The sequence below is a fragment of the Mastomys coucha genome, unplaced genomic scaffold (genome assembly GCF_008632895.1).
Source record: "Mastomys coucha isolate ucsf_1 unplaced genomic scaffold, UCSF_Mcou_1 pScaffold7, whole genome shotgun sequence".
NCBI classification, from domain to species: Eukaryota; Metazoa; Chordata; class Mammalia; order Rodentia; family Muridae; genus Mastomys; species Mastomys coucha.
Window position 1 is genome coordinate 11,670,227 of NW_022196913.1, and position 13,015 is coordinate 11,683,241.

The 13,015-nt window shown below is 45.0% G+C and overlaps 1 protein-coding gene across 3 annotated transcripts in view; it reads right to left on the reverse strand.

Annotated features, from left to right (window-relative positions):
• Positions 1–13,015, reverse strand: part of Pfkp (phosphofructokinase, platelet) — a 63,579-nt gene that overhangs the window by 3,112 nt on the left and 47,452 nt on the right. For 2 of the 3 annotated variants that reach the window (XM_031359651.1, XM_031359650.1), the window contains 4 exons: positions 3,890–4,054; positions 2,902–2,963; positions 2,327–2,438; positions 434–533 (listed from right to left, as the gene is read on the reverse strand). In XM_031359651.1, coding sequence (XP_031215511.1) covers positions 434–533; positions 2,327–2,438; positions 2,902–2,963; positions 3,890–4,054 — 439 coding nt within the window. Of the gene's footprint in view, positions 1–433; positions 534–2,326; positions 2,439–2,901; positions 2,964–3,889; positions 4,055–8,585; positions 8,739–13,015 lie in introns of all 3 variants that reach the window. The other variant, XM_031359649.1, reaches the window with a different exon arrangement.

Consider the following 13,015-nt stretch of genomic DNA (forward strand, 5'->3'; position numbering starts at 1 on the left):
ACCCCCAATCAGTTATGCATATCCCCTGCTCCTGTGTAACTTGCCTACGAATCAAACCAATGAGCAAGTGCTAGCCTAAGTGTGAGGACCTTGGACGTGTTTCATGACACCACAGAAATAAATAAAAGCTTTATTTTACAGTCTTGCTAATGGCAAATAGTATGTGCCAGGCATTCTGCTAGCTAACAAGAATGCTACCAAACAACTCGTCACCCATCGCTAGCACTAGAAATAAAATAGTTTTATTAATTATGTTTAATTATAACCTCTGGAAATCACAGATGGTAGTCAGTATCCACAGTCAGGGAGAGATAGCACAGTATCCCAGACATCTCAATGGCAGATTTAAAGAAGGAAAAACACCATAGCTGTTATAACAGGGTTCTCAGTGAGGCACTGAGGCACATTTCCCATTCTCCCCGTTCCCTCATACCTGTGCCCTGGGAGCCCTTCAGTTTGGCTGTGATCCAATCCATAGCTTTGACAGAAATTTTGGTTCCGAAGTTTCTATCGAATGGAGAAGGTGCTCCCCCCTGTGGTTGGCAAGTTATATGAAATGTAAGTCACACAGCAACCGCTCCTGATTTTTTTTTTTTAAAGAAACCAATGAAAAATATCAAAACTTAACAACTTGCATGTGTTGTTCAAACATGCAAATCTGCAAACCTGGTTCAGTTTTGCGTAGCTAGGACAGGAGGGAAACAGGTCTGTAAACTCTAGGGCCTGAACTCAGCCTGCTACATAGCCTTGGAAGGTGTTCTCGACTAAACAAGTAAGCTGCCGTTCTTTGTGTTGCTATCTCTATTTATGTCTCTCTGTGTGGTACAGGCATGAACACGTGTGGAGGGCAGAGCGCCACATCAGGTACTATGGCTTGCCAACAACTGGTTTCAGACAGGGTCTCCCACAACTAGAAAGTCCCCACTTAGCCCAGGCTGCCTGCTCACCTAGTTTTTTGGATGTGTCTATCTCACACCCCAATAATGGTGTTGCAGGCATGGGCAGCCATGCCTGGCTTACTATGTGGGTGCTAGAGATTCAAATCCTGGTCCTCATTCTTACAGAGTAAGTGCTGTTTACCCACTGAGCCATCTCACCAGCCCATTTCCAAGACCAGGGATGGATCACAACTTCTTTTACTGATAAAAATCTGTGGACTCACAAAAATGAGAATATACATATTCCTACTCACGCTGACTTCAGGAATTCATGAACCCTTTGGAAAGAACTTAGTGGCTCCTACTTTGAAAGTTCCCTGAACTGGGCATCTGTACCGACTAGCAAAATAGCAGTATCAGTGAGCTCTGAGCTTGAGCAAGTATGTCACCCATGGGCCTCCCATATGTGTACACCCACACAATTTAAAAGGTGCATATATAAATATGAGCAACACACACAGATGCACACACAGAGACACACAAATGGATGAAGATTAAAAAGTTCCCTACATTGCACAAAGGCCAACAAATATGCAACAACGGGACCACTGACTCCCAAGCTGACCTCTAGCCTTGTGAACTGGGCATGCTCATTTCACAGAAAGGGAGAGTATAGAGAAAAACAATAAAGACAAAAAAAAAAAATGCCCGTACTCTGAAGGGAGAGTAACAGTTCTATCTTTCCAAATAATCTTGATTTGGTGAAAGTGTCAAATAAATACTACTGTACTGTGTGTCGGAAACTCTACTTGAAATCTTATTACATGCTGATATTTAACTCAACAAAGTCATTGGAGTGTTTCCAATGACCAGGGTTCTTTCTCAGCTATATGAAAGCTGATAGTTTTTCCCCTAAAAGTCCTGCTGTGGTTTGAGTGTGGAATGTCTCCTCCATTGGCTCATGTCTTAGAATACTTAGTCACCATCTTGGGGTGGTTCTTGAGACAGACAGCCTGGAGGAAGCAGGTTACCATCATCTCTTAGCCCAGTCCCCAGCCCCCACCTCATGATTGCCCTCTACCTCAACAACTGTGGACTCAAAGCAACCAGCTGCCTCCTACTCCTGCCCCCATGCCTTTCCTGCCACCGCTGGCTCTATTGCCTTAAACTGTTGGGCAACATAGATCCTTCCTCTGTTATATTGCTTTTTGTCAGTTGTCTGATCACAGGCAAGAGAAAAGCATCTAAGTTCTTCCCATAAACCCGGATGTTACAGACTACACAGAATCCTAAAGATGATGGCATTCCATAGGACTGAAAATTCTGTGTACTCACAATAGCTTCAAAATTAACCTGTGCTCACGTCCTAAAGAACAGCACCATTCTGAGGGGGACCTCTGGGGCTCAGAGGACATGGAAGACCTCGCCATACCTGCTGCATGGCCTACCTGCTGCATGTGGCCCAGCACGTTTTTCCTGCAGTCAAACACTCCTTTCCCCTCCTCTGAGTAGAGCTGGTAGATGAAGTCAGTGGTGTAATTTACACTGCAGTTTTCGTTTCTGAAACGGATGTGGACGTGAGGACTGCAAGTATACTCGGGGCTGTGGAGGGGCTGAGGAGGGGCTGAGGGCTTTCTGGAGAACAGCTCCAGCCAGCCAGCCAGCCTGCCTCAAGGCTCAAGGAGCCCAGTCATTTGCTACGTCAGCCTCCTTCATCTCTGCCCCTACCCTGGCTCTGTACATTTCCTAAAGGCCAGGGGGCTTAAGGAAATGAGGGGCAGCCATCTTGAAAATAATAACCAGTAGGCTATATAGCAAAAACAAAATGTAAAAAAGGTTATCCTTTATTTAAATAAAGACCTGATTTTTTTTTTAACAACTTGGGTTTCTAAAGAAACCTGTGCTTCTTTAGCCTTCACAGAATCAGTGGCAAAAGAAAGATCCCACTGGGGTTTGAATCACATGGCAACTTCTGTACAAGAACTTACACCTAAAACAGAATACCGGAAGCCCTTTCCGTTACCTGAGTATAAGGCCCCTCTGGATGCTGGTCTTCATTTTCTCTGTCAAGTGCACGACGTTGGACTAGAAAAGATTTGATCAGACAGTACACTTATTTGGCACCTACAATGAGACCATGTATGCTAGAATGTAGCACCACGCATAAGCACAATGAGCTGTTTTTAAATGTTTTTGAGGTGGGTATCGCAGTACACAGGAGTGCACTGAATGAAAAACATGACAGCATCATTAGCAAATCAGATAAACACAGAATGTGTAAGAGATGTGTCTATACTACTGGGTATATTTAGAAAATGAATACTGCCCCGCCTCCAGCTAGATTTCCCTTTTAAAAATCCTTAACTCTATACACCTGCCTAACCCACACTGTTTTTCTTTAATGTTCATGACTGTGATGGTTAGCGTTCATTGTCAACCTGGTACAACCCTAAGCACCTAAGAGAGTCTCTGTGTGATCTAGATTAGGCTGGGTCTATGGGAATGTTTGTGGGTGATTATCTCGAGTACGTTAATTGCGGTGGGAAGAGGCACCATTGTCGATGGCACCCATCCCCTTGGAAGGGGATTCCGAAATATAAGCAGGAGATACTAAACTGAGCACTAACACGCATGCACGTGTTCTCCTTGTGCTCTTCACTACACGTGGCATGCAGCTTCAAGTTCCAGCTATGTTGATGTCTATACAGATCATGACCTGGAACTGTTGGTGAAATAAGCCCTTTCTCCCTTAAGTTGCTTTGGCCTGGATATTTTATCATAACAATGGGAAACAAAAGTAGGACAATGGCAATATCTTAAAATGCTGAAGGAATGTTAAAACACCAGGATCCATTACATAAGTCTCTTTAAGTGACTTATGCCAAATATTGGGAAAGCAGTTCATGTTTCTCAAAATAATAAATCATTTACAAATACATACACATACATAAACAGGGTGTGTGTTGCGTGTGGGGGAGCCAAGCATGCACGTCATGCAGCCACTGATGTACCTGCAAATCTCGGATATCAAATGGCTCTTCAAAGATGTAGGCAGCATCAGCTCCGGATGCAAGTCCCCCCATGTTGGCCAGGTAGCCACAGTATCCGCCCATGGTCTCAATGATGAACACCCGGCGCTTGGTCCCACTGGCAGACTGTTTAATGCGGTCACACGTCTAGTTACAGACACGGAGATCAGTCATTTGAATCCAGGACCTTGGATAGTGCTACATGTGCATCAGTCCAGGGCCTGTTCTCCCCACAAGCTGCAGCAAGTCCCTCCCCAAACCCAAGCATGCATGCAGAAGCAAGCATTGGCTACAGAGAGGCCCAATGGCAAGACTGCTCAGGTGCAGCCTGCCAGAATCTCTGTGATCACCTGGTGGCGGTGGGGCCCTGGCTAGGCCATTACCCTGGACACTAGTCACTCAAGTCAGCTCACTTCCTGGGCTGTTTGACTATGTCTTTAATGAAAGTATTTTTTTGCAAGTCAATATTTAATTGATGTGAATTTATATTTCTATGGGAATGTTGATTATCCAACTTCCTATTTTCTCTCTTTACTTTTCTGATGTTTCATTGTGAAAAGCTCTTTGTGATGTTGGATGTTTTGTTTATCTTGGGTATATCCTTCGGTCTTTCATAAAGGGTACCTTTGTCCAACAAAAACAGCTTCTCGGACAAAGGCACCCAGAGACATCTTCCAGGCACTCTCGTATTGAAGCCCACTGCCAACCATTCTCCAAAAGAACCCAGCTCTGGGACCGAGGACAGCTAAAAACCACCCATTGCCTCATACCCATGGCAGCAATGCAAGTGCCAGTCATTTCCTCAGAAATCAGTGGAAGCCTTCCACGTCATTCTCAGCCTGTGTTCTGTTCTGAGGAAACTGAGATCCATGCATACGATCCAAACCTGATGCCTCAAAGCTTTTCTATGGGATGCATAACCTTGCAAATCCCCAGCACCCTGTTCAGCTCCCAGCTCCAGGTGCTGTCCCAGCTCAGAGATATGAGGCTCTCTTGAGCCTCCCAGGACCTTCACACAGCAGTCTCCAGGCACAGTCAAGAAGTAAATATAGGAGCCCCTAAAAGTATTCCATTTATATTCCCTGGAACTCCTCTTATACACCTTGAGGTGAGATTATTCTGGATCATCTAAGAGTCTTGGTTTCCACTGGAAAGGAGGCAAAAGAAGCCAGGGCATGGAAACTACACAAAGCTACTACACAAGGAGTGAGAGACTTTGTGCCAGCTGAGAGGATGCAACAGAAGTTAGGGTTGGTTCATGGCCTGCCAGGGTCACAGATCTCCAAAGCAGAAGATTCAGGGACAGCCTCTCCCCTAGAGCTCACACCTTGACTTCAGTTCCCTGACTTCTGCTCCTTACAGCTGTGAGCAAATGGCTGTTAGGTTAACACCAAGTATACAGCCATTTATTACAATTGTAAGAAACTCACTTGGGCTTTTTCCAGCTCTGTTATCTGCAACCTGTGACCCAGTTAGAAAGTCATTTCCTCAGGAAGACACTATGTGACCTCCATTCCTCCAGGAGAACTCTGTGTCCTCCCTTCACCCCAGGAAGTCTTCTTATAAAGTATGCTGATTAGATTTGGATAGTTCCTCTCCAGATTGAAGTCCCTGCAGAACAGGAGCCCTGGGTGGGGTGAATGGAAGACAGATACTACTACAGTTCCTGTCCCAGCCAGCTGTGCCTCCAATAGAGAAGACGCCTAACACTGAAAAGTGCCCATCAACAGTAAGGAGGGAAGAGGAGAGTGACATCATGAGGGTGAACGGGCCCCGGGACTGCAACAGTCACAGATCTTTAGGGGACACTGAAAGTGGGTCTGCACTAAAGTCAAAAGAGACATTTGGAAATCTTCACATGATCACTTTGAGTTATACTTAACAGATAGTCACGCTTATGAACAAACATGAGTTCTAAAATAAATAAATAAATAAATAAATAAATAAATAAATAAATAAAATAAAATTCCAATCTGTAATTTCTCTAGCGAATCCCCTGAATGTGCTTTGGTGGGTGGGAAGCCCTGGGTTCTCTAGAAACAGAGATGTAACAAAGGAAGAGGGGATCCATGTTGTACTGAACATCTCTCTGTGATACTCAAGTACTGAAAGGATCACCCTGTGGTATTTGTTACAGAGGCATCATACAAGTGAAGGAAGACTGCAGATCAGAACGGAAGGCTCTGCTGACGTAGGTGCTCAGTCCCCTGAGGGAAGCAAAAGTACACTTGAATCTTTCCCAAATGCACGTTCTATTGCCCACTAATCCAGTAAACCATGTTGCAGTAACCTAATGATGCAAGAATATTACTAAAAAAGAACCCTTTGGTCCCCAGGACTGATGATACAGATCTCTAAGCTCTGATCCAGATGGGTTGTTGATGAGACATAAACAAACTGATTAGACTAAACCTGACACGAACAAAGAATCCAGGCTTTCTGCTACTCCCTGGCTGGAAAAAAACAACAGGTATTTGGAATGGTCTGCCTTTTGCCTAGAGCTTACGGACTCTACTCCTCAATACTCTCTCAATACCCAGACTGCACCTGAAGATTTCAATCAGCTCCTTCTAAAAATAGTAAGCCATCCTTGCCTTGTCTCATCCAATTAGTAAAAGCAGCACTGACATAGAAAGGCCATCTGCCATGTGCTGGTGACACATGGAGGGGCTTCCCTGACTTCTGGCTAAGAGGGGGAACCATTTAGGGCTCATGCCTCTTATGCTACAATCACTGCCTCATAGGCCAGTTCATTGAACTCCAAGGGCACAGAGTGGTGTTTCTCTGGGGGAGGCCTCTGTGAGGAGTGCTGCTGGAGGAAGAATGTCAAGCTGCAGTGAGCTGCCAGTCCACTACACACACTCGTCTTTTCAATAACATATTTGAAAGGTGAGGCGGTAAGGCAGAGTCTGTCACAGAGCTAGATCTTTTTTTTTTAAGGGTTATATTAATTAATGTGAGAGCAATCGTGCCTGATTAACAAGATAAGAGGTTCCCTTCCCTCTTTGCCCCTGACCCCATAACTGGTATTCTTTCAAAGTACTTACTGAAGAACTCAGGTGGCTAGATAGGGAAAGGGCTGGGCAGTATAGGCAGAGAGAATGCTGTCCTACTAGGTACTTACTGGCAGAGAAAACTGACTGATCCTCATTTCCCTGTCAGTGCAGCCAATGTGGTCCCAGCCAATGTCTAAGCCAGGAGGCATGTTGGTCCACCTAGGACTTCTACCTGTCATATCACCTGTCAACAGAGGTGTCAGAGGGAAAAGCACAGGACTGTGTCTGGGTCCTAAGGCATTCAGTGACTAGGGTTCAATCTATAGGCTTCTTTGTGATTCTATTTAACATGCAAAGTCATTAAACTCCAGGGAGGGTAAGCAGGGGTCAGGGGAGCTTCCACATTGCTTATGAACCAACACCAACAGACAGGTTACAAGAGACATACCTAGACTATTGCAAGCTATTTAATAGTCCCATGCCAAAATCTTAATGGAAGATTCAGATGCTTGGTCCAACTGGGCATCTCCCCCTTTTTCCTGCCAAGTAACTTAACTTAGAGGAAAGAACTTGGGATATAAGGAATCTCTGTAATGTTTCAAACTCACTGCAAACTCTAGAACAGTAGTTCTCAACATTCCTAATTCTGTGATGTTTTAATGGAATTCCTCGTGTTATGGTGACCCCTAAACATAAAATTATTTCCTTACTACTTTATAACTGTAATCGTGTTAGTGTTATGAATGATAATGTAAATATTTGATATACAGGATATCTGATATGTGCCACCCTGGGGGTCACGACCCACAGGTTGAGAACCACTGCTCTAGTACCAGCTTTGATGGGAACATCTTAAGAACGAGATCAGCTTGTTGCCTTTGGGTCATGGTGGAAGAAACTGAGCGTGGTAAGAGGTCAACCTACACGCTTGACCACCGTCCATTCTACTGTTGGATAACCACTAACTGCAGCAAAGAACTCTGGGAGCTCGTAGACATCCTCCTGTCTCAGAAGCACCTAGTACATTCAGTCCATTACCTGTATTACAAATGTAGACACCAGCGCCACTCAGAGCACCTGCAACAGGTGAAGTCACCTTTCTCCCTGAGAGTGACTTTGTCTCCTGGAATGCCTCTCATCTCACCGGGAAAGCTTTGTAAGCCTCAGGCTCCTCCGTAGTTTGAGCATTTGTATTGACCATGCTTCCTCTGGGGATACTTACACGTAACTTACAAGGTAGCTAGATCCAGTCCTTTGTGCTCACTCCTGACCCTTGTTCTGTAACCTTCCCCTGGCATCACAACCCTAACAATGGGACTTTGGACAGAAGCAGCTGACATGAAGAGATGTGATGTCCAGAGCTCTCCTGCTCAGATGGTACAGAAACACTACGGAGAGGCCTGCATAGAGCATTTCATGTTGAGTTAAAAAAGACAAGGACTCTCACCATGAGAAACTAGGAAACACCATCCTATTATCAAAGGTATGACCAAGTAGTAAAGATACATTTTTGGCTTATTCCCTCTGAAAAACATGAAAGGATATCTTTCAATTTCTAGTTAAGGTCAGACAGGTGAAGGTTAAAGACTACAAGTTGAGAGTTTGAGCTGTCAGGAGGGCTAAGTGCAGAAGAAAAAACCCGTTCAGGCAAAGCAAAGTGAGAATTGAAGAAGGTCTCTTACCTCGACAACCACATTCAGGCTAGTATCACAGCCAATAGTTAAATCTGAACCAGGGACATCGTTGCTAATAGTGGCAGGCAAAACACATATTGGGATGCAAAACTCCTCATGGTTGTTTCGAGCTTCAGATAGCATGGTGGCACTGTGAAAAGCCTGAAGCAGCAGGGCCATGGCAGTTAGCAAGGTGCCAGTACATCACTTGCCAAGTCTCTGAGCACGGGCAGTAACTCCAGGAATGTGACAGGGAAGGAACCAAGTAACCATCAGGAAGTTGGTCCACATGGGTCAGCAGAGCCCATGAAAGGCCAGGATTGGCATCTGAGCAGACGTAAGGCATGCTTCAACTATTCATGGGCCACTGGGTGCATCCCTCAGACTTGTCCCTATCCCGGAGGAAGATGACACAAGCGGCAAGTCAAGGTGGTGCAAAGCAGGCAGCAAAGCAGGCAGCAGGCCGAGGGGACAGAGGTGCATCGTGGGTTAGTCATTAGATGGGACTGCGGCTCCGTTCTCAGCATTACAGAGGAGGTGGGGAAAGAAAATGAGGTTGGGGGCCTTTCAGCACAAAGCCTATCCCAACACTTCTTTAGGTGGAGGTGGAGAGTGGGGAAGGGCACAGGGCTGCAAGGATAACATCAAATGACTGGCATCACCAATGCAGCTTGTTCACTGCACAACCGCCAAAGGCTGACAGGAAAAGAGACATGCACTTTACATTACCTGCAGGTCCATCCCAGGACCCACACTGGCATCTCTGTGCCCCTCTGCTCACTGTTAGAAATATCTGGCTCCCACCTGGAGGGAAATCCTTCCTGGGCCTTTGGCAGGGCTTACATGAAGCAAGATAAATCATTTGGAACTTCAGGCACTGCTTTGAAATGATCATTTAAAAAATGTCTAAGTCTGTTGTAAAGAAGGCTACCAGTTAGTTTACAGAGGTTTCCAATACCTGCCTCAGATATTAAAGTCAGGTTAGTGATAGGGTACAGGTACAAGTACAGGTCTACTCACCCACAGTTCCTGAATCCAGGCAGCTCTCAACACAGTATATAGGGTATTTTTAGGCCATTGTGGATGTAAGTCTGACCCATGAATCTTATTTAATATTTCTTAGTATAATCATCAGTAAGGGTTGCTGCAGAATTATTGTTCGAATACAGCATGGGAATCTGCCTCCTCACAAGGCAGCTGTGATAAATGTTCCATGTTCTATCTTCCTGCAACCGAATCATCCTGAGATTTAAAACCTGAGTGCTCCAAGGATTCTGGACAGTGGATCATGGACCTGGGGTATGTTAGTCCTTGGTATGGCCAGCCAATAGGTAAGACAGGGCAGCCAACACTGGCCAATGACAGGGTTTCTTTCCTTTCCAACACAACCAGACCTCCACCTCCACCCACAGTTGGCGCTGAGTCTTTTGGCTGCTCTCCATGTGCTTCAGTCATTTTGTGCTAAGGTTATGGTTGTTACGATTGATTGCATTCAAAATGGCACCTAATGTGAAAACCATCTGGGTGCACCCACTGGTCAATGCCTGACACATTTACTAGGCTCCTCAGAACTTTACAGGAAAATATTTCTATTTGCTGAGGACCATCTTTGCTAGGTATTCATTAGAAATAAATTGGACAGAAAGAAGCCATGACTTTGAGAAGCCTCCCACTGGAAGTCAGAGGGGCATGCCTGACAGACCAGAGCCTTTCCTGTGGGCTGGGTGTTGTGGGGGGGTATCATAGGTGTGTGCTGGGAGTGTGAGGGGTCATGGGTATATGAGGAGGGCAGGTGGGGAAGAGAGGGAGTTAATGCCTTAACTTCATTCGGACATTATTGGTAATGGCTATATTGTTGCAAGAGCTTTCTTCCCTCTCTAACCAGCTAGAAGAGAAGCTCCAGGAGGAAAACCATACCCAGGAAAAGCAGCAAACTCTGAAGAAGCCATCTTGCTTCTAAATCATACAGGGGCACCAGCAACTTTGAAAACACCAATAAAGCAACCTTAGACATTTTCACTGCACATGTTGCAACAAGGGATGGTATACAGTTATCGGGACCTACGGTCAGTGTTCTATATCCTAGTGTTCACAATTTGGGGCACCCTCAGAGTTGTAGTCATGTCACCGACCTGGCTCATGGTGGCTCACGGTTACCATCTTTGGTTGTGTTTTTTTACTAGAAGAAAGCTCCATGCTAATGGTAAGGAATAAAGCCAAGTCCCATTGAAAAGCCTCACTCACCAGACTGTATTCCAACACCAGACTGTTCTGCCATGCAGTCCAGAGAACTCATCCATTATCTTGCAGCTACTGAGCCACATTCAAGGGATGCTCCTATACCTGAGAATCATTGCCGGTGAAGGGGAAAGGACTTGTGAAGGCGATGGTCAATTCTCAAGGGCAATGGTGTTCGATCAGACCTGAGAAGCTCAGGCTTTCTCGACTCAGGACAGTAGATATTCTGAGTCTGAGTCATCTCTGTGGTGGGGACTGTCCCCAATACTATAAGGCAGTAAACAGCACTCCTGATAGCCACCCATAACACCTGAGGACTCCTCTTCTACCTCTGATGACACAGAACGTCCTTCATCATCGGCACTGCCCACCAGATGCATAATCAGGAAAAGCTAAGAACTACCTGACCCCCCCAAACCTAAGGGAACAGTTGGTTCTGGGAGACGGCCATGGATTTGTGAGCTTCCATGTTATCCAGGGCCCAGTAGAGGCTATTACCCTTTAGAAACAGATATGAGTGAAGATACAAGTGACTTATTGGATACCTGTTTCAAGTGACACAGTAAGGTTAAGTGGAGCTATCAGCTCTCTGCTGGGCCCCTCCTAGATACAGCAGCAAGAGGGAATGGGTACTCTGCATAGAGTCTCCTCAGGCCCTCTTTTCCTAGACATGGTGACAACCTTCTTTCACTCTGTGGCCAGCCTAGTGAATTCAGGTCCAACTTCACACTATTAAAATTAACACTTTTCTTTAATGTCTTTTCATGTTCAAGTCATTTTACCCTCCCTCGGGACAGACACACAAAGGGGCTCTGAGCTGTACTCTCATCCTCACATAGCTGTTGGCTCCAGAGCGGCAACCATCACCAAGGTTATCTCAATGAGCCCAGTTTCAGCCACCCCCACTTGAGATCACAGAACCTTGAAGACTCAGCTCCCCCATGCATCAGAAACAAAGAGTAGGAAAAAAGCACACGTGCACACCGACTTACCCTGAATAAGCGCACCTGAAGCCCTCAGCAATGGCCACCTGCCTACCATTCAGCTTTCATTCTCCCATACTACCACTGGCTTTGAGAAACCCAAATGATAAGAAGAAAAGAGATTAAAGAAAAAGAAAAAAAAAAGTACAACATCCCTCTAAAGGGAGTAATAGGAAGGAGTAGACAAACTTTTTCCTTCTCTCTATTTTGACCTTCAAATTTTCAACAATATGTATATATTGTATATTCAAATCTGGGACAGAGCAATTACTAGCGTTGTATCTAAGAATCATAAATTATAATTATGGGGCCATTATAATAAAAGGAGAGAATCTTCCCTTCATGTCTGACAGTGCACACTGAATATCAGCAAGGAGATAAATGACCCACCTTGGCTGGCATCTGCAGAGGCTCCCACTAAACTGCAAATGGAAGTATGGAGGCGTATCCAGCCACTCAGTGTTCTGACAGGACGCAGTTCTCATCTACTAGGTTCATGCTCAAAGCCACAGAATACAGTTTCAAAACTGACTTGCAAAAATAAGCCTCATTATTTTAAATGAGTTCATGCTGTGTTTGGTTGGTTGGTTTGTTTTTTGACTAGGCCACATTGATAGCTACTCTATGGCACATGCTGTCCTTAGATTACTGCGCAGACACGCCTGTAGGTAGGCTTCTGTTTCGATGTCAAAGAGCTTTTGAAAAAGACAAAAGACACTCTTAATTGCTTCCCTACAAGTCCTTCAATATAATCTGCAGACTGTATTTCAGCAGCTGAGATGCACAGAGCCCTGTATTCCAATCCATTTTGTTTCCATTGACAAAGGGAGATAGATCCACCAAGAGCCCAAATCCATCAACCACAACCATAACGGCAGAAGCAATAATGACAGTCACCAGACAGCCCATGCAACAGACGGGAGACGTTAGTGATCGGGAATAGAAAAAGCAGACACCGGGCACTAGGCTTCAGTAAGCAGAGAAAAGAATAGTTCAGCCATTCAGAAAAGCAAGACACCAGTGCTGAGCATTACTTACCACTGTGAGCTTTATTGTAAAAGCGTTGGGGCTTTTATTTACCAGTACTATAAATGAGTTTGGTGTCAGGAGCTTAAGACAAAACAAAATCCTAACAAAATTATGTATAAGAATTTGGTCTCTCAGGAAAAATAACTTGAAGGTTACTGAAAAATTTTAGAATTCTGACTTAGTAATCTT